Raw genomic sequence first — 21877 nt, 5'->3', positions numbered from 1 at the left:
TTAAGCGTCTTTTGTGGTTCCATACACATTTTAAGATTATCCTAGTTCTGTGAAGCGTGCTGTTGGTGTTTTGGTAGGGATTGCATTAAATCTGTACATCGCTTTGGGTAGTGTGGACATTTGAACAATATTTCCTTCTTCCAATCCATGAGCATGGTATATCTTCCCATTTGTTTGTGCCATCTTCAATTTCTTTCATCAGTGTTTAATAGTTTTTGGTGCGCAGGTCTTCACCTCCTTGGTTGCGTTCATTCCTAGATATTTTATTATTTTTGGTGTGATTGTAAGTGGGATTGTTTTCTTTTCTTTTTGGGGGTTGTTTTCCTTTTTTTTTTAATGTTTTCCAGAGAGAGAGAGAGACAGAGCATGAGTGGGGGAGGGGCAGAGAGAGAGGGAGGGAGACACAGAATCTGAAGCAGGCTCCGGGCTCCGAGCTGTCAGCACAGAGCTGACAAACCACGCATCGTGAGATCATGACTTGTGCCAAAGTTGGACTCTTACCCGGCTCAGCCCCCCAGGCACCGCTGGACTGTTTTCTCAATGGCCCTTTCTGTCACTTCATATTGGTGTAGAGGAATGCAACAGATTTCTGTATGTTGATTTCGACTCCTGCAACTCTACTGAATTCATTTATCAGTTCTACTAGTTTTTGGTGGAGACTTCAGGGGCTTCTTTATATAGTATCATGGCATCTGCAAGGAGTGAAAATTTTATTCGTCATTGCCAGTTTGGATGCCTCTTATTTCTTTTCCTTGTCTGATTGCTGTGGCTAGGACTTCCAGTACTATGTTGAGTGAAAGCGGCGAGAGTGAACATCCGCGTCTTGTTCCTGATCTTAGGGGAGAAGCTCTCGGTTTGTCACCACTGAGTATGATAGCTGTGGGGTTTTCATATATGGTCCTTATTATGTTGAGGTGTGATCCCTCTACATCTACTTTGATGAGGGTTTTTATCGTCAATCGATGTACTTGGTCAAATGCTTTTTCTGCACCTATTGAAATGATCATATGGTTTTTATCCTTTCTCTTGTTGATGTGATGTGTCGTGTTGATTGTGAATATTGAACCACCCTTGCCTCCCTGGAATAAATCTCAATTGATCGTGGTAAATAATGTCTTTAAACTATGTTGCTGGATTCAGTTTGCTAGTATTTTGTTAGGGATTTCTGCATCTACATTCATCAGAGATATTGGCCTGTTGTTTCCTTTTTTGTGGTGTCTTTATCTGGTTTTGGTATCGGGGTAATGCTGGCCTTGTAGAATGAATTTGGAAGCTGTCTTTCCTCTTCCACTTTTACTCTGGGAAACTCTTTAACTATGGCTTGCAGTTCAGCTTTAGTCCAGGGAAAATTAGAAATTTGAGGTTTATTTGGATCCTTGGAAGACTTAATTTTAAAAGGATGGGTTTTGGGGTGCCTGGTTGGCTCAGTTGGTTAACCACCCGAGTCTTGATTTTGGCTCAGGTCATGATCTCACGGTTCATGAGATCGAGCCCCCTGTTGGGCTCCGCACTGACAGGGTAGAGCCTTCTTGGGATTCTCTCTCTCTCCCTCTCTCTCCGCCCCTCCCACACTCACAGGCACGCTCTCTCATTCGCTCTCTAAACAAACAAACAACCAAACAAACTTGAAAAGGACAGGTTTTAATAGGTTCAGAAGAGGGAATGGGAAGGGGTTCAGAGGAAAAAAGAAGTTCAGTGAAAGGATTAGAATCAGGGAGGGGGCTGGGGCGCCTGGGTGGCTCAGTCGGTTAAGCGTCCGACTTCAGCTCAGGTCACGATCTCGCAGTATGTGAGTTCGAGCCCCGCGTCGGGCTCTGGGCTGATGGCTCGGAGCCTGGAGCCTGTTTCAGATTCTGTGTCTCCCTCTCTCTCTGACCCTCCCCCGTTCATGCTCTGTCTCTCTCTGTCTCAAAAATAAATAAATGTTAAAAAAAAAATTAAAAAAAAAGAGAATCAGGGAGGGGGTGCAGAGGAGACAGAGGAATGATCCCACAGGTGGGGCCTCAGCACAAGGTGGCTGTCATTGTCTCCAGAGACAAGGGGTGGGGGAGGCCTCAGAAGCCACTTGACTTCCTTCAATTGTTTGCTTACCCCAGTTAATTTAGAAATAGTATTTTGCAAAGAGGCAATTTTAGAATCTGGCAAACATTTGGAAGCCTCAAGGTACCAATTAAAAAAGCCATCCCATTCAGTTTGTTTAATTTTGGAGCTGTAGCTTTCTAATTTAGTTTTGAGAAAAAAACAATTTGGGGAGATTGAAAGCTTCCCATAATGGCCACTGAACTTTTAAATTATCTTGAGCTAAGTGGGCCCATATAGTTGAAAATGCACAGTAGGAGGGAGCATGGTTTTCAAACATAAAGCTGGGGAGGGTCCAAACAGGAGGGCTCTCTCGAAAGAGTTTAGACAGCAGGGATCCCCTTACTCAAAACCAGAGGTTCAGAAAAGTGAGCACTCACCATATAGAAAAAGCCTTTAAACAGATGCTGAGTCAAGCCTGGAGAGCTCCAAGTGCAAAGGGAGTGGCGTTTGGACCCAGGAGAAGCTTACCCTCAATCTCCGCGGCAGGGAGCTCTGGGCTCCGAACCGGGTTTGCTCACCAACCTTGGAGTTGTTGGGACTCTTCTCTGGATCCCATCTCTGATCACCAAGTAACATCAGCCTTAAAAATAAGACCGCCGGGGGCACCTGGGTGCCTCAGTCGGATAAGCATCCAACTTCCGGCTCCGGTCATGATCTCACGCTTCATGAGTTTGAGCCCCGAGTCGGGCTCTGGGCTGACAGCGCGGAGCCTGGAGCCTGCTTCGGATTCTGCGTCTCCTGCTCTCTCTGCCCCTCCCCTGCTCATTCTCTCTCTCTTTCTCGTGCAAAAATAATAGATATTTTTAAAAATTAAAAAAAAATAGCCAGTTATTTTACCATTAAAATGGATTTATTCAGGAATAGCAAAGAATTGCAATTTGGGATAAGCAAGCTACGGTAAAACCCACAGGTACGCCCGGAACAAAGGAGAGGAATGCTACTTTATAGAGAAAAGGAAGGGGTTGGGAGGGGCTGCTTTGGAGAAAAGGAAAGTTCGGAGTGGTGGTGTTTTCCCGTTGGCTGGGCTGTTGCTGATGGAGGAGAAAATCTCCCAGGTGCTAGTAGGGTGTTAGCTTCTTCCTTCCAGAAATGTAAGGCCCCTCTCTTCCTCCAGGGTTGCAATTGATGGCCAGTGGTGGGGGCATGACAGCGCCCCCTTGTGGCCTCCCAACTCCATTTAAAACGAGGTGCCCCTGGGGGCGCCTGGGTGGCTCAGTGGGTTAAGCGCCCGATTCTGGATTCTGGCCCAGGTCGTGATCTCATGGGTTGGTGAGCTCGAGCCCCACCTCCGGGGCTCTGCACTGACAGGGTGGAGACTGCTGGGGATTCTCTCTCTCCCTGCCCCTCTTCTCGCTCGCGCACAGGTGCGTGAACGACCTGCACACTCTCTCTCTCAAAATAAATAGACTTTGAAAAATAAAATAAAATGAGGTGTTCTTGGGGTGCCTGGCTGGCTCAGCCATTAGAGCGTGGGACTCAATCTCGGGGGTTGCGAGTTCGACCTCCACCTCGGGCATAGAGATTACTTAAAAATAATATTTTTTTTAAGTAGGTTCACACCCAGCGAAAACTAAAACCTTTAAATGAGGTGTTCTTTATGCACGTAGACCTTGCGTGTGGACACTTGTTGCCACAATGGTCTCTTCGCAAAGACAGGCACTCCCTCCTTCCCTGCATGCAACACACGCTCAGGCTCTCACACCCATACCGCCTTCGTGGTTCTTGTTATAGTCATGGTCCCGATGCCATCTACTGACCAATTTTCTCTAAATCATCTCAGTTCTTCGACTGAAACACGCTGAGTTTAGATGGAGCCTGTGTCACTCCCCTAAGTGGGAAGGGGGCACCTCTTGAGAATGCTTTTTTTTTTTTTTTATCTGGACGAGGGGACACCGGGCCCTCCCTTTTCACAAGTACCTTTAGCAAGTGCTAGGCGTTTCTGGCGCCCAGTCCTCCACCATCGCCATTCTGTGCTGGGTTCCACCGACCCCCGCCATCTGTGTGTATGTGCTCCCCACACTTCGAGGGCAAGTGCGCCTGGATCCCTCCACACCTGATTCCCCATCAGTAGAGCCAGGTTGCCCTCCCAGACCAGCCCACTGCCTGCTCCCAGCTCTTCTGCTGTTCTGCAGGCTGAGTCCGGCCCCACAGAACCCCCAACACGCAGGCTTAGTGGTTCCGGAACATTCGCCGGTCCAGCAGGTGTAAGGTGTCTGCTATTGTTTTCAGTCGTGCATCTCTCATTATGAAGGTTTACCATCATTTCCTCACACACTCGTTGGATTATGTTTGTTGGAAACTGCCCCTTCGTATCCTGTTTTCTATTGGATTTGCTGCTTACTTTCTGTTGGTTTGCAGTTCTCTGTTTATTCCAGAGAGTAGTGTCTTACTGGCTTTGGGCATTACAAAATACCTTCTCCTACTCTGTCAATGCTCTTTTAATGTTTTTTTAATGTTTGTTTATTTTTGAGAGAGACAGACAGACAGAGAGACAGAGCATGAGCGGGGGAGGAGCAGAGAGAGAGGGAGACGCAGAATGTGAAGCAGGCTCCAGGCTCTGAACTGTCAGCACAGAGCCCAACGCGGGACTCGAACTCACAGACAGTGGGATCATGACCTGAGCCGAAGTCCGACGTTCAACCGACTGAGCACCCACCCCGCACCCCAGTGTTTATTTCTTTTGCATGTTTGTTCTCTCTGTATATGAGAGGGTTGTGGTAGGGCTGTTGGCTTCTCTACGTCTCCCTGAAATTCTACCAGGCTTAACTTCCATCGTGTAAGGCTATATTGCTTTCGTCGAAGTGTTTTTATCTTTGTCTGTGGTATATTGTATGCGCTTGTAACATTCTCATTTGTCCTTTGTGATTGTTATGAATTATATTGTTTCACATATTAAATCAGTCGTATATGAAGATTCCTGTCTTGGCTTTCTTTTTACTCATGTTCGTTTGGACTGGAATATCTTTCCCCACCCTTAAAAAAAAAAATACTTCTGCACCTTTAAGAAAAGGGAAGCGATTTATATTCAGTAAGATGTACAGATTTTTAAGTGTAGAAATACGCGCATTGTGATAAATGTACGTACTCATGTAGCCACTGGCAAACCAAATCGTAACACATTCGTCATCTCGGAAGTCCCCTCGGGCACTTTCTAGTTGATCCCCACCCTCTGTAAATCACCACGGCTTTGACTTCCATCACCATAGGTTAGTTTCGCTTTTTCTCAAACGTCACATCAGTACCACCAGTAAGTGTCCGACTCCTTTCACTCAACGCAACGTGAAAAGATTTTTTATCGAGATACGGTTTACAGGGGGTAACATGTATCCTTTTTGAACACGGTTCTATGAGTTTGGACAAAAGCCGTCCCTACCATGAAGATCTAGAACATTTCTTTTTTCTTCTCCTCTTTTTTTTTGATGTCAGACTCTTCACCGATTGAGCCAGCCAGGCGCCCCTGCATGCAAGTTTCTAAATGAACATAATTTTTCACCTGTCTTAGGTAAAAAAAAAACAAGAGGAAGGATTGCTGGGCCATCTGGCAAGCGTGTTTAACCTTGGAACGTGCTGCCGATCTGTTTTCCAAAGTGGCAGCACCATTTCACATTTTCAGCAACAGTGTGTATGAATTCCACTTGCTATAGGGGTGCCGGGGTGGCTCAGTCCATTAAGTGCTGGACTTGAGGTCATGATCTCGCGGTTTGTGAGTTCAAGCCCCACATCAAGCACCGGTGATGCAGAGCCTGGTTGGGATTCTCTCTCTGCCCCTCCCCCACGTACTCTCTTTCTCTCTCTCTCTCTCTCTCTCTCTCTCTGTCTCTCTCCACCCCCGCCCCATCTGTCTCTCTCTCAAAAATAAATAAATATACTTAAAAAAAAAAAAAAAAGAATTCCACTTCCTGTCTCAAGCCTCATCAGCATTCAGTGCTTTCAACTTTTGTCCTGGCCATTCTAATAATAGGTTTGCAATTTTGTCTCACTGTGGTTTTGGTTTGCATTTCCCTAAGGGCTAATGACGTTGAATGCCCTTTCAACTTTCACTCTTATTTGCTATGAATGTATCTTCTTTGTCCACGTGTCCTTTCAGATCTTCTGGCCATTTTTAATTTGATTGTTCGTTTTATTATTGGGTTTTGAGAGGGTTTTATTTGTTTTAAAATTTTTTAACGTTTATTCACTTTTGGGGGATGGAAAGAGACAAAGCGTGAGCAGGGGAGGGGCAGAGAGAGAGGGAGACACAGAATCCGAAGCAGGCTCCAGGCTCTGAGCCATCAGCACAGAGCCCGACGTCGGGCTTGAACTCACAAACCATGAGATCATGACCTGAGCCAAAGCCGGACGCTTAATCGACTGAGCCACCCAGGCGCCCCTCGAGAGTTTTTCATGTACTCTGGATGTAGTCCTTGTTGGATAAAGGTTTATAAATCTTTCCTCCCAGTCTATGCTTTGCCTTTGCACTTTCTTAACAGAGTTAACAGAGCTTCTTTTCTTAATTGAGCTTTAAAGTTTTTAATCTTGATGAGGTAAAACCCATCAACATTTAAATTCTGTGGATCATGGTTTTGGGGTCTCATCCAAGACATCTTTGCCTAAGGCAAACACCACACGAATTATCTCATGCTTTCTTCCAGAAGTTTATGGAAGTTGGGATTTCACATTTGCGTCGGGGATCATTTTGAATGTTACGTATGATGTGCAATGCGGGTTGGAGTTCATGTTCTTGCACGTGGCGGTCCAGTTGGCCCAGCCCCCTGCAGCGAAAGATCATCCTTCCTTCACTGGCTGGCCTCTGCAGCTTTAGCAGATCCTCGGGGAAGCGCACTGTTGGGGTGGGGGTGACCCCACTAAGGTGCCTTCCTGGGGGCTTGTGGGGAGGTCTCCGCTCTTTTTCCCCAGTGCCTCGCCCCACAGAGGTTTTGCAGCCCCCGTATAACCCTGGGGAAACCGGTTCTAAAGTCGGGATGTGGCAATGGCGACCTCTCAGCGACGCTAAGGGAAAGGTGAGAACCTGACGCCAGCTGCCTCCCCCTGGCATCTTGTTGTTGCCACTGCTAGCCACGCCCCGTCCTGCCCACACACACGAACACACCCCCCCCAGACGTCCACACACGCAGGCACACGCACGCCTACACACACCGCCAGCCACACACACGGTGTCAAAACAGCCATCAGCCCCCAGGAGGGGGTACGTCTTCCTTATCTGGTCTCGTTTCACTTGCCCCTGGGCTCATGTCACGGCAGGAGACGTTACTGTGCTCATTCGCCATCAGACCAAAGGTCGGGATACGGTGGACCGCAGACTTTCATCACGTTCCTTTTAGCAATAATGTTTTGTTGGAAGCCAGCCACGCTCATTCGTTTGTCTGGTATCTGTCTCTGCTTTTGGGCCTCAAGGGCAGAAATGAGTAACCGTAGCAGAGACCATGTGGTCCTCAGAGCTTAAAATATTTGCTATCCGCCCTTCACAGAAGTTTGCTGACCTTGACCCAGACCGAAGTCCTGGGTCCCAGCCTCCTGGAGAAGGCTTCGACCTTCACCAAGAGGGTTGCTATGGAGCCCTGCAGAGCGACGCCCTCTCATCGCCCTGTCATCCCCTCACTGCCCTGACATCCTGGCACCAATAGGTGATTCCGGTCCGGTGTGGGAGCCGCCGGGCTCTCCTGGAACGTGTCCCCAGGTGAGCCGGGCACCTCGTGTGGTTGGCACCCACCGCAGAGCAGGCCAAGGAGCTCACAGACAGGGCTTTTTCCTTCCCACTCTTCTCGTGAAATGTGTTCCATCGGGGGGGTCCTTCTGTCCCCACGGAAGGAATCAAGGGCACATCCCAGAGCTTGACCAAACCCTCCAAAGTCATAAAAACCCTTCCGGGTGACTTTGAGATCATTGAAAGGTCTGGTTCCACATAACCTTCGAAGTTCTGTTCTTATCCAGTTTGGAGCTTCTCTCTCCCCCCAACTCTCCCGCCCTCTCTCCTCATTATTTCCCACACGCCGATGCCTCTGTCAGCGAGTGCCCTCCTGCCTCTTCCGCCGGCCCCCCCATTCGCCCCAGTTAGAACACGATCATTCTGCTCTGTCGGGCCAGAAGCTCTCCGGGCTCCCCAACATCAGCCGGCACCCTGGGGCCGACACTTCCCACGACAGCCTCCGGGGAAGGCTCGGCCGGGTGGCACCCCCCCCCCCGTCAGCACTGCTCACCCAGGGGCACGTTCAAGCTCTTGAGAGCCCCCACAGAGCCCTGTGCCCCTCTGCAGGGTGGGCCCAGCAGCCTGCAGTGGGGCAAAGGGGAGGAGCCTCAGTGACCCCACTGAAAACCAGCCCGTTTCGGTGACTTCCCCGGGCATCTGTGAGCCTCCGGTGTGGGCCCCAGCTTCGCTGAAAGTTGTCAATGATGCCCTGTCTCGGGGCCAGGAGGTCCGCTTTATGCGGGGGTGACAGCTCTTAGGAGAAAGAGGTGCTGGAGAAAGCCCTGGTCCCCTGCCCCCTTCTTGGGCTAAATCTAGCCCCACCCCGTGCCCACCAGTGAGCCCGCCGTGTATGGCGTGACCCCGGATTTGGGTGCCGTAGGGGAGCAAAGGTGAAGCCAGGGGCCCCAGCTCACCAGGACATGGAAGGCTGATGGTTTCACCCCAACAGTTCCCCAGAGGGGTGAGAAGCCAGCTGGGTGGGGGCGGGGGCTGCATTCCTGGTGCTCCGGGGGCCTGGCCACACACGGCACCGGGGCATGCCAGCCTAACCCAATAACCTGGATGAGCTCACTTTTATTTTATTTTGTTTTATTTTATTTTATTTTATTTATTTTTAATCTACATCTAAGTTAGTTAGCATCTACTGCAATAATGATTTCAGGAATAGAATTTAGTGATTCATCCCCTACGTATAATGCCCAGCGCTCATCCCGACAAGTGCCCTCCTTAATGCCCATCGCCCATTTAGCCCATCCCCCCCACCCATAACCCCTCCGGCAGCCCTCAGTTTGTTCTCCGTATTTAAGAGTCTCTGATGTTTTGTCTCCCTCCCTGTTTTTATATTATTATTTTTGCTTCCCTTCCCTTCTGTTCATCTGTTTTGTATCTTAAATTCCACCTGAGTGAAATGATATGATATTTGTCTTTCTCTGAATGACTAATTTTGCTTAGCATAATACATTCTAGTTCCATCCATATAGTTGCAAATGGCAAGATTTTATTCTTTTTGATTGCTGAATAATATCCTGTTGTATATATATATTTACCACATCTTCTTTATCCATTCATCCATCGATGGACATGTGGGCTCTTTCCATACTTTGCCTATTGTCGATAGTGCTGCTATAAACATTGGGGTGCATGTGTCCCTTCCAAACAGCACACCTGTATCCCTCGTCGTGCAATTGCTGGGTCGTAGGGTAGTTCTATTTTTAATTTTTTGAGGAATCTCCATACCGTTCTCCAGAGCGGCTGCACCAGTTTGCATTCCCCTCAGCAGTGCAAAAGAGATCCTCTCTCTCCACATCCTCGCCAACATCTGTTGTTGCCTGAGTTGTTCATGTTAGCCATTCTGAGAGGTGTGAGGTGGTATCTCATTGTGGTTTTGATTTGTATTTACCTATTTTTTCATGTGTTTGTTCGCCATCTGGATGTCTTCTTTGGGAAAATGTCTATTCATGTCTTTTGCCCATTTCTTCACCAGATTATCTGTTTTTTGGGTGTTGAGTTTGGTAAGTTCTTTATAGATTTTGTATACTAACTCTTTATCAGATATGTCACTTGTAAATATTTTCTCCCATCCTGTCGGTTGCCTTTTAGTTTTGCTGACTGTTTCCTTCGCTGCGTAGAAGCTTTTCATCTTGATGAGGTCTTGATGAGTTCATTTTTGCTTGTGTTTCCCTTGCCTCTGGAGACGTGTTGAGTAAGAAGTTGCTGCGGCCAAGATCAAAGAGGTTTTTGCCTGCTTTCTCCTCGAGGATTTTGATGGCTTCCTGTCTTACGTTTAGGTCTTTTATTCATTTCAAGTTTATTTTTGTGTCTGGTGTAAGAAAGTGGTCCAGGTTCATTCTTCTGCGTGTCGCTGTCCAGTTTTCCCAGCACCACTTGCTGAAGAGACTTGTCTTTATTCCATTGGACATTCTTTCCTGCTTTGTCAAAGATTAGTTGGCCGTACGTTTGTGGGTCCATTTCTGGGTTCTCTATTGTGTTCCATTGATCTGAGTGTCTGTTCTTGTGTCAGTACCATACTGTCTTGATGATGACAGCTTTGTAGTATAGCTTGAAGTCTGGGATTGTGATGCCTCTTGCTTTGGTTTTCTTTTTCAAGATCGCTTTGGCTATTCGGGATCTTTTTTGGTTCCCTCCAAGTTTTAAGATAGTTTATTCTAGCTCTGTGAAGAACGCTGGTGCTATTTTGATAGGGATTTTATCGAACTTGGATGAGCCCATCAAGCTGTTCAGCACTCAGAATAATCTCCCCAAACCTCCCAGAGTAACTGGAAACCCCAGAAGGGCTTTTCATCTCTGGTCTTGCTGGAGCAGGACTGTGTCCCCTCAGTGCCAGAATTCTGGCAGTGACCGTGCTCCAGGGAAGGTGAGGGTCACAGCCATAGCTGACCCTCATGTTCCTTCAGACTGCAGCCAAAAATAACCGTGTCCTCAGCTACACCAAACCTCACCCCTGCAAGGCTCTCCAGGGTCATGGCTGTGCCCTGCCTGCTTTGCTGAAAGCCTGGGAGAACGAAATTGGGATCCTTAGCTGAATAGCCCTTCGATGAATCAGCACTCAAGAAAGTGCTTCCTGGCACTCACATACATTATGATCCCCATCTGGGGCATTAGTGGCCACAGCCTGGTCTCGGGTCCTGGGTTCAAGACCTCACTCCTCCACACTCTCAGAGACCTTGGTCTTGCCACTTAGAACCTTCTTGCAAAGTGAGGACCAGCTGTGAGGATGGGTTAGTAGCTGTGAGGATTAGAGGAATGTAATACTTGGCACATAGCAAGCGCTCTGAAAATGCCAGCAGTCTGCGCTCTGCCCGCCTGATCCCGGGGGCTGTAGAGGAAGGACGTTGATGGGTCGGAGGGAAGGTGGTCAGAGACCACTGGGCTAGTTTAGGACCCATATTTATGCCCCCGCCGCCGACAACGCCCCTGGGATATTCCCAGATGCCTTTTCTTTTTTTTAAGATTTAAAAAAATGTTTATTTATTTATTTGAGAGAGAGAGAGAGAGAGAGAGAAGGAAGAGTGGAAGGGCAGAGAGAGAGAGAGACAGACAGACAGACAGAATCCCAAGCAGGCTCTGTGCTAATGGCTCGGTTCAACCAGGGGTTCGAACTCATGGACCATGAGACCATGACTTGAGCCGAAACAAAGAGTCAGATGCTTAGGCAACTGAGCCACCCAGGCGCCCCTCCCAGATGCCTTTTCTAATCCCAGGATCTCTGCTTCCTGAGTGTGGCTCAAGGGAGTGAGCCCCACCTGAGCTGTCCCTCCACCTACCGGGGGCCTGATGAGGTCCAGCTCAGTGCAGGAGAAGCTAGGGTCAGGACTCGGGCCCAGAAGAAGTTTTTCCCTCGCACCCTTGGACCCACAGCCAGAGACCTGTTACGTGGGGGTCCTGGGAGCCACGGGGCACACTTCTTTAGGGCCCAGTTCTGGCTGCTCCCACACTAGATCCCAAGGTTCTGGTGCCTTCCGAGGAGAAACCAGGGAGTGCAGCAGCCAGGACCACGCGTCCCCGGGGGAAGAAACCTTGCTGAGCGCAACCGGAGGATGGTTCCAGGAACAGCCAGATGCTGCTTCCTTCCACAGACTTTTCTTGAGCGCCTAAGTGCCAGGTGCCGGGTGTTCAAGGTGCCGGGGACTCAGCAGGGAACAAGACAAAGTCCCTGTGCTCATGGAGCTTGCTGTCCATCTACTTCCCTGGGCACTGAAAGACGGCAAATGTCCACAAGAATAGTAAGCGTATCACATCCTTCCTCCCCTTCTCCATGTCAGAAAAACTCACAAAAATTATTACTATGACTACCCTTGCTGTCTTAGGCTGGGTCTCCGCAGAAGGCAGAGCCTGAGACCAGGGCTTGTGTGTGGCCGCTTCTTTGGGGAGCGGTCTGGGTAACAGGAATGGGGGCCAGGGGAGAGACACCTTCCCTAGGGGCCAGCGTAGGAAACAATTGGAATCAACCAGTTACAGGCGACCAGCTTCCCTCCCCGTCTAAGTAACTGGCTAAATGCAACTGACCCCACCCACCGAAGCACTCAAGGGAGAGAAAAAAAGAACTTCTTGATTTAACACGGGCCTCTCTCTGCCAAGAGCTCTTGCAAGGCATATTCACTAGAAGTCATTGTCAATTGACAGTCAGAAATTCCAAGCCCTGCACGGAGTCATGCTGTGTGTTGGCAACAAATGACTGATTTGATCATCTACATTGTAAACCTTAGCATATGCCTCCCCAGCGGGTAGGGTTCAGAGAACTCCCTTTCCCTGGCTGGATCCCGGAGGGGAGAGGACAGCACCCTCAGAGTGACACAGACAGCCGGAAGGGGCTAGGGTCCCCAACACCATGGAGAGCGCACGCCAGCCCTGGCCAGAGGACGCTGGACTCTCAGCTGAGCGGAAAAAGATCCAGCTTGTCCCTGCTGCTGTTCCTTGGAGACTTTGTAACCTCAGCTGAACTAGTTAATAGCCATACTGAGAACCACAGAGATGTCGGAAATGGTTAGGATTTTTATTTTCAGCCTCCAAAAGCGAATCTATTTCTGTAAACAATCTGTAAAAAAAAAAAAAAAAAAAAAAAAAAAAAGTAGCGTCTGATCAGCCAAACCAAATACACGTTGAGTAAATATTTAAAGACTTTGGTTTGAAAAAGGAACATACTATATTGGCCTACCTGCGGACATATTTCACAGCCAAACCCTCAGTGCAAAAAAAGTACTTGCCGTCTTAAAGTCTTTTGTGTGGCAAATTTTACATGCAACATTTTCGATACAACATTTCAGCGCGTGGAAAGCGCTCAGCATCCTGAGCAATCAGGGAGATGCAAATTCAATCCACAACCCCCATTAGATCACCACCATGCACCCATTAGAAAAATCGGAAGCACTGACAATTCCAAGTGTTGGCGAGGCTACGGAGCGGTTGGAGTTTTCATGCACTGTTGGCGGGAGTGTGAAAATGGCTCCACCACGCTGGAAAACTGCGTTATCTACTAAAGCTCCAGTCCTACGTACATGTACTTGTGACGTTAATTTTCTGTGTCCCTTTGAAGAGGCCACAGTACACAGATATTTGGTCAAACATTATTCTAGATGGTCCTGTGAAGGTATTTTTAGAGTAACATTTAATCAATAGACTGCGAGATTGCCCTCCATAATATAGGTGGGCCTCATCTAATCAGTTGAAGGCCTTTAAAAAAAGGCTCAAGAAAGAGGGAACTCTGTCGGCAAACTGCCTTCTGACTCGAACCGCAGCATCACCTCTTCCCTGGGTCTTCAGCCTGCCACCCTACACTGTAGATGTTAGATTTACCAAGCTTTCTCAATCACACGAGCCAATTCCTTACTCATAATGGGCCCAAACTGGAGACAACCCAAGTGTCCACCAACAGGGCAATGGAAAAATTAATTGCGGTCTGATGTCCTTTGTTTTTTTAATTAGAATATGTAAATCTATTTTTTTTTTTACCTGAACTTTTCTTTTGAGACAACATCTTGCAAAACTCCAGTTCAATGTTATACCCGGGATATTGACATTGATACAATCTATCCATCTTGCTCAGATTCCTGGGGGGTTATAGTGGGACCTGTGTGTGTGTGTGTGTGTGTGTGTGTGTGTGTGTGTGTGTGTCTAGTTCTCTACAATGTTATCACCCGTGTAAGCTCATGTGTCCACCACCACGGTCAAGACACTCAGCAGTTCTGTCGCCCAAGGATCCCTCATGTCAGCCTTTTATAACCACACCGACTTCCCTCCCTCCACCTCCCACTCCTGTCCTTAATCTCTGGCCACCCTTAATCTGTTCTCCATTTCTATAATTTGATCATGTCAGGAATGTTATATAAATGGAATCAAACAGTATGTAACCTTTTGGGATTAGCTTTTTTTTTTTTTTTTAAACTCAGCACACTGTTCTAGATTCATCCGGGTTGCTCTATCTACATCAATGGTTTATTCCTTCTTATTGCTGAGTTGTAGTCCTTGTGTCCCTCCATGTCTTTCACCCATTTTCAAAACAGAATTGCTCGGTGTTTTTTGGTTTTGTTTTTGTTTTTTTTTTAACTGTTGAATTTGAAGAGGCTGTTGTACGTCCCAGGGACTAGTCTCTCTCTGGGTAGGTGGTTGGCAAATATGTTCTTCCACCCATAACTAGTCTTTTCATGCTCTTCATAGGACATTTGGCAGAGCACACTTTTTCATGTGTATGAGGTCTGATTTATCAGTTTTTCCTTTTACGGGTCATGCTTTTAGAATCACACCTGAGAAACCTTAACCTTGCCCAGATGCTGAACATTTTCTCCCATGTGCTGGCCGATGGCAGTTTAACTGTCCCAGCACTACTTGCTGCAAAGGCTCTTTCCTCCACTGAATAAATGCTTTCGCATCTTTGAAAGAAAATAAAAATCCATCGGGCATATTTGTGTGGGTCATCTCTTCATATAGAGCAGAATTGCTATCCGTGTTGCTGTTTGCTATCTGCCCTGTCTTTCCTGTTTCTTTTCTTTCTTGCCTTCTTTTGGGTTGGCTGGGTATATCATTCCGTTTTTCTTCACTACTAGTGTCTTTGGCAAATCCGTTCCTGTTCATTCAGGGTTTCCCTAAAACCCACCAACATACTTACCTCTTTGCTTACTTGCTTGTGTCTCTAGCCTTCTGCCTGTGATCATTCCCTTCCTGCCCCGAGAACATCAGTGACTAATTGCAAACTGACTACAAGTTCTTTCCCTTTTCCTGCACCTGCCCCCCTGCGGTGGGCATCTGGTGATTGTCCCATCAGGGGGTAAGGGAGTTCTCTGCCTCCTGAGTCCGGGCCTGGCCACGTGGCTTGCCCTGGTCAATGGGATGTCAGCCAGTGTGACAGGGGCCCCTTGTGCATTGAGGCTGGTCCTTGCCGCTGGAAAAACCTTCTGCCGCTGCACAATCAAGCTGGGGCTGGCCTCCCAGAAAACAAGGGATCATCTAGAAAGTCGTCCCTGCTGTCTCCATCCATGGGACATGTGGAAGGGAGGGTCATCTAGACCACCAGGCCCCAGTGGAGTTGGCCCAGACCAGAATAGCCACCAGGCCAGGTCACATAATTGAGAGAAATAAGAAATGTCAGTTATTATTATTATTTTCTTTTTGAGAGACAGAGAGAGAGTGCGCGTGAGCCAGCACGAGTGGGAGAGGGGCAGATGGAGAGGGAGAGAGAAAACCCCAAGCAGACTCCACACTGTCAGTGCAGAGCCCGATGTGGGGCTCAGTCTCACGACCCCGAGATCATGACCTGAGCCGAAATCAAGAGTCGGACTCTTAAAATTTTTTTTTTTAACATTTATTTATTTTTGAGACAGAGAGAGACAGAGCATGAATGGGGGAGGGTCAGAGAGAGAGGGAGACACAGAATCTGAAGCAGGCTCCAGGCTCTGAGCCATCAGCACAGAGCCCGATGCGGGGCTCGAACTCACGGACCGCAAGATCGTGACCTGAGCCGAAGTCGGACGCTTAACCGACTGAGCCACCCAGGCGCCCTGACATGTGAGTTATTTTAAGCCACTATTTGTTGGGGTAGTTTGGTATACAGCGAATAGCAAATGTGGTTGCATCCAGTGACACAGCAGAGAGGGAGTCTTTCCTTTGGGAAGCAGGGCTGGCCCCGTACCCAGGTGTAAACATCGAACGAGCTGCTGTAAATTGAGTCTCAATTAAAAGGTGGGTACCGACCTCGGCTCAGGTCATGATCTTGCGGGTTGTGAGTTCGAGCCCCGCGTCAGGCTCTGGGCTGATGGCTCAGAGCCTGGAGCCTGCTTCGGACTCTGTGTCTCCCTCTTTCTCTGCCCCTCCCCTGCTCGTGCTCTGTCTCTCTCTGTCTCTCAATAATAAAAAAAGAAACATTAAAAAAAAAGTGGGAATGGGGTACCTGGATGGCTCAGTCGGTTGAGCGTCTGACTCTTGATTTGGGCTCAGGTCATGATCCCAGGGTGGTGGGATTGAGCCCTGCATCAGGCTCTGTGCTGAATGTGGAGCCTGCTTAAGATTCTCTCTCTCTCTCTCTCTCTCTCTCTCAAATAAAATAAAGTAAATAAATAAAAGTAGGAAAGAAAAAGAAAAACAGTTATTCTAAAGGTGTTATTCTAAATTTTTTTTTTCAACGTTTATTTATTTTTGGGACAGAGAGAGACAGAGCATGAACGGGGGAGGGGCAGAGAGAGGGAGACACAGAATCGGAAGCAGGCTCCAGGCTCTGAGCCATCAGCCCAGAGCCCGATGCGGGGCTCGAACTCACGGACCGCGAGATCGTGACCTGGCTGAAGTCGGATGCTTAACCAACTGCGCCACCCAGGCGCCCCAAGGTGTTATTCTAACACTGTTCTCTCTAAAGGTTTCTAGTCATAATAAGCCAGCATTCTAGCACAAAATCAAACGTGCCCTGGAAACCTGGAGGCCCAGACAGTGCTTTGGACGCGTAGAGGGGGAGAAACGGGGCCAGCTGAGAAATGGTACCAACTATCAGTTTTGCAAAGTGACCGCTCCTGTTCAGCGCATTCCCACCTTGACCCCAGTGAATGCCCAGCGGGGGCGCCTCTCACTTCAAAGCGGCTCAGGCCAGTCCCAGGCTGCCTCACCCCTCACAGGAAGGCAGGGGAGTGGCCCGGATCAGAGGGCGGTCCTGGAAGGACTTCGACACTGAGGAAAGAGGGAGAGGCAGAAATGGCGACCGTGAGGAGGGACAGCTGTCCCTCGCAGGTTGAAGCATGAGAAGTGTGATACAGATCGAGAAGGACCATCACGGAGGGCTCAGAGGCAAAACAAAAACAAAAACAAAACAATATGGACTGTGTCTTTCACCCAAAAGGGAAAACTTCAAAGCAATTAGTGACACTTAATTTTACAGGTCAACTTGACTGGACCAAGGGATGCCCAGGTTACTGGTTAAACATTCTTCCTGGGTATGTCCATGAGAGCGTTTCCCAAAGAGATCAGCATTTGAATGGGTGGACAGAGCAAAGCAGATGGCCCTCCCGGGTGTGGGTGGGCCTCATCTAACCTGTTGAGGGCCTAAATAAAACAAAAAGGCAGAGGAAGGTTGAATTCGCTCTCTGCCTGATTGTGGAGCCGGGATATCGATCTTCTCCTGTCCTCAGCCCTCCCGGTTCTCAGACTGGACTGGAATCTACCTTGGCTGTCTGGCTGTCAGCCCTCAAACCACACCACAACTCTCCCGGGGCTCCAGCCTTCAGATGGCAGATTGGGGACTTCTCAGCCTCCAGAATCATGTGAGCTGATTCATTATAACAAATCTGTTTATAGATCGATACATACATATACACCGATATAAATAGATCTTTATATATACATATATATGTAAATCTATAGTTATACATAGAGATAGATATAAATCTTTTTAAAAAATTTTTTTAATGTTTATTTATTATTGAGAGACAGAGAGAGACAGAGCGTGAATGGGAGAGGGGCAGAGAGAGAGAAGGAGACACAGAATCCGAAGCAGGCTCCAGGCTCCGAGCTGTCAGCACAGAACCCGACCCGGGGCTTGAACTCACAAACCGCAAGATCATGACCTGAGTTGAAGTCGGTCGCTTAACCGACTGAGCTACCCAGGCGCCCCTAAATCTTTTTTTTAATGTTTATTTATTTTGAGAGAAAGAGAGAGAGAGCAGAGGAGGGGCAGAGAAAGGAGAGAGAGAGAGAGAGAGAGAACCCCAAGCGGGCTCCGAGCTGTCAGCGCGGAGCCCGACGAGGGGCTTGAACTCACGAACCGCGAGATCATGACCTGAGCCGAAATCAAGAGTCAGGCTCTTCATCTACTGAGCCACCCGGCGCCCCTGTTTTGTTCTCGAGTCTTAAATAATACGTGGATTTTCAAAACCGAACAATCAAAAAAGCCTCCCTGAAAAAACTTGGAGAGGAAATCGTAGTGTGGTAATATTTTTTGGTTTCATCCTAGACTCCAGGGCCCAAGTGATGACTTGGCTGAAAATGTCAAATTTCAAGTTTCGCTAGAAATCGGCTCACCAGCTTTTTTTTTTCTTCTTCTTCTTGCTCAATTGCTTATTTTCACAAAATGTATGGTGAAAGAAGGGGTGTGGCTTTCTCAAGACTGAGGTAGCTCCCACATCAATGCGGGCGATAATATCGGCAAAGCTGGGTTCTTACAAACGTTGGTGTCAGCCTCTCGTTGAGCACTTACTATGTGCCTCCCTGTGCTAAGTGTTTCAGGGGTGTTATGGTGTTTGGGTATCCAGCTGAGGATCCCACAGCAGTTAAGGGACGGAGTTGGGACCTGAACTTAAGTTCACTGGCTGCTCTCTTAACCACGGCCTCCTGCCTCTTCAACACGAACACGCTGCTTTGGGAAGGGGAATTGGTGGAATGTGCACTGTCAGAGCTCAGCCACACTCACTCCGGGAATCCGGGGCATCAAAGGAAAGACTCCTGTTTTGAGGGATGTGCCTTCGTCCCAAGCACTGACCCACACCTCGGCTGAGTGGCCTCAGAGAAGACATCGAACCAACCCCCCCCCCCCAAGGAACCAGAAAACCTCTGGAAAATAGTTTGTTAAACCTCAGAGCACCTGTCTTGCAATGTGAGCCTTGAAAGCTTTCTGTCTCCCACTGAGGCCATATGGTGCTGCTTGGTTGTGACTTGATATTAATTATCTATTGCTGCTTAACAAGCCACGTCAAACTTCAGTCTCCTTAAAGCAACTAGCATGTATTAACTCTGCTTCCTGGAGTCAGAAATTCAGGAGTGCGGGGGCGCCCGGGTGGCTCGGTCAGTTAGGCGTCTGACTTCGGCTCAGGTCACGATCTCACGGTCCGTGGGTTCGAGTCCTGCGTCGGGCTTTGTGCCGCCGGCTCGGAGCCTGGAGCCTGCTTCGGATTCTGTGTCTCCCTCTCTCTCTGCCCCTCCCCCACTCATGCTCTGTCTGTCTCAGAAATAAATAAACATTAAAATAAATAAATATAAATAAATAAACATTAAAAAATTTTTTTAAAGAAATTCAGGAGCGCATTGGCTGCGTGGCTGTGGCATGGGGGGGTCTCTGTTTTATTTATTTTTTATTTTTTTTAACGTTTATTTATTTTTGGGACAGAGAGAGACAGAGCATGAACGGGGGAGGGGCAGAGAGAGAGGGAGACACAGAATCGGAAACAGGCTCCAGGCTCTGAGCCATCAGCCCAGAGCCTGACGCGGGGCTCGAACTCACGGACCGCGAGATCGTGACCCGGCTGAAGTCTGACCCTTAACCGACTGCACCACCCAGGCGCCCCGGGGGTCTCTGTTTTAAATAGAGCTTTTGTTATTTAGGTAAGGGCAGGCGGACCCACCCGAGGAGACAACTGCCATTGAAAAGATAGTTTGTTACTGGTGGATCCCAAACCAGCAGGAGGAGAGAAGGGAGCTGGCCTCCCGGGAGCTGGAACCAGGGACCTAAAATAAACTCCCTCCCTCTCTCCCTCTCTCTCTCACACACACTCGTGCACTGTTCTCTGTGCATGGCTCTGCCCTCTCAGCTATAACCGCTGCCAGGGTGGGCTCTGAATTCACATCCTGGTGGCCTCTCACACAGAAAAGAGAGCTCTGGTCCCAGAGGGAGCCCGTGGCGCCTGGCCAGATGGCCACCTTCTCGCCGTTGACACGCCCTGAAGCCAGAATCCCGTCGGTGGCGCAGACGCAGCCAATGGGCGGGCCGAATGTCTTCATTTTATTTCCCCCCCTGGGTGCTGCTTTTCAGAACAAGGCTTGTGCAAAGCCAAGCTCATGCCCACAGGATCCTGGGCTGAGTTTCCTGATCCCGTGGAAAAATCCGATCTGGAGGTGAGAAGCCTTCCCCTTCACCTGTCCAAAGTCCTCCAATGGGGAGATACCGCGCTCAAGTGTGGATTCATTGCCAAAAACCCCTCCCAGACTCCTTCGGCGGTTTGCGTTCCGTGTGCACACGTTCACCCCGATCCCAAACCCGCACGTGTGAAGAGCAGCGTGGATGCAAACAGCAGAGGAGGCCAGGGCTCGGGCACGACCTATGCTCTCGCTTCTAAAACTCCCCGCGGCTTTGACTTGATCTCAATCGGGATATTGAACATTTAACTGACGTTAACATTTTAAATAACCACTCCATTGACCACGAGCTGTGTGCAGGGCACATTTGAGAGCCTTTTCTGGGGCTGTTTGGGAAAGCAGGTGGGTGTGCCCCTCGGGGCGCCTGCCTGCAAATTCCGGCTCTGACCTGTTTGTTTTCTCCGCTGCAAAACGTAAAACGGAGATCTTGAGACCTGCCAAGTGTCTGAATGTGGGAGGTGCCGGGTAAACAGGGTGGCACTCTGTGACCACCGGGACATCAGAGGAGGAAACAGGCCCACAGAGGATTGGCCACTTGTCCATGGTTGCACATCTGGGTAAGGGCAGCCAAGGGTTCTGACCCTCTCCCAGGGTCCCCGGACCAGGGCAGGGAGCAGAGTCCCCGTACAGCTGGGGGGGGGGGCGGCACAGCTCCATCAGAGATGTGGAGCTTGGCTGCTCCCCCCAGCTGCCCAGCCCCCGGCCCCCCTCTGGGCACGGCAGCCACTCACACAGGAGGCCTTGAGCGGGCCCTGCAGCCAGGTCTCCTTGGTCACCACCTCTTCCTTCCAGCCCTGGCCCTGGTCGGCCAGCAGCATGCGCATGGCCTCGCAGCGCCCTGGGGGAGGGGAGGACAGGGTAGGGGGGATGCGGGGAGACCCCAGCCTCAGAGCACCCTGGGGAGGGGTCAGGAGTGTGGCGACAGGACAGAAACTCTAGCTTCGGAGTCTGCTGAGAAGTCGAACCGCGGAGAAAGATGGAGATCATGGCACCGGTGCGGTCTGGGGAGGGAGACGAGGGGTGCAGACTGCAGTCCGAAGTGCCCCGGGATGGGGACAGAGGCAGATGGCCAGAGCACAGCCAGACGGGGGCCAAGAGGATGCAGCCCCGGGGGAAGGCCAGGCCTGGGGCCGCCACGGCCATCCCAGCCCCGCCCCCATGGCCCTGGCCAGGGCGAGCAGCCTGGCCCATCGGTGCCCCTCACCCTCCTGGAGGAGCAGAGGCCGCACCTTGGACGAGGAAGTAGACGATGGTGTAGGGCGGCACTAGGAGAGACAGACAGACAGGGTGGTGAAAGAGGCCCCCCCCCCCGACGGAGCTGCGGGGGGGGGGGGCAGGGGTCAGACCCCTGGGGGGGAGACCCCCCCAGCAGCCTGCGGCAGGGGTGGGGTCAGACCCCTGGGAAAGGGGGGTGACTCAACCTCGGCCCCGGCCCCCACCTGGCCCAGACCCTACTCACTAGCGGGCCGTGAAGTGAAAGAGAGGCGGGAAGTGGCAAGGAGCCCAGTGACCTTGTATTTCTGGTTGTCCCACCCCCTCCTCCCTTCCCGCCACACCCAGGAATGCGCCAAGTCACTGAGCGCAGTTCGGGCCTGGGTAAGGCTGGGTGAGGATCGGGCAAGGCCGGACAGGCCCACCTGCTCCTTGGCAGGGCTGTACCCTACCTGCAGGGCACTGACTTTCGAATCACGCAGCCACTACCCCGTCCAGGCCACACCCAAACACACAGAACGCCTCAGGGCCCACAGAGGGCCAGGTCTGAGGACC

General features: G+C 49.8%; 1 protein-coding gene across 2 annotated transcripts in view; it reads right to left on the bottom strand.

Moving 5' to 3' along the window:
• The window catches only part of GSTP1 (glutathione S-transferase pi 1), a 32489-nt gene extending 10914 nt beyond the window's left edge, over positions 1-21575 (bottom strand). The window contains exons 1-2 of one of the 2 annotated variants that reach the window (XM_045039615.1): positions 20842-21575; positions 19733-20740 (exon numbers count right to left, since the gene is read on the bottom strand). In XM_045039615.1, coding sequence (XP_044895550.1) covers positions 20610-20740; positions 20842-21301 — 591 coding nt within the window. In that variant the 5' untranslated portion in view covers positions 21302-21575 and the 3' untranslated portion in view covers positions 19733-20609. Of the gene's footprint in view, positions 1-19732; positions 20741-20841 lie in introns of those variants that run through there. The other variant, XM_045039616.1, reaches the window with a different exon arrangement.
• Between the last annotated feature and the right edge of the window lie 302 nt (positions 21576-21877).

The sequence above is a fragment of the Felis catus genome, chromosome D1 (assembly GCF_018350175.1).
Source record: "Felis catus isolate Fca126 chromosome D1, F.catus_Fca126_mat1.0, whole genome shotgun sequence".
In the NCBI taxonomy this organism is placed as follows: Eukaryota; Metazoa; Chordata; class Mammalia; order Carnivora; family Felidae; genus Felis; species Felis catus.
Note: the sequence above shows the minus strand (reverse complement) of the source record. Positions and strands in the feature narration are given on the sequence as shown.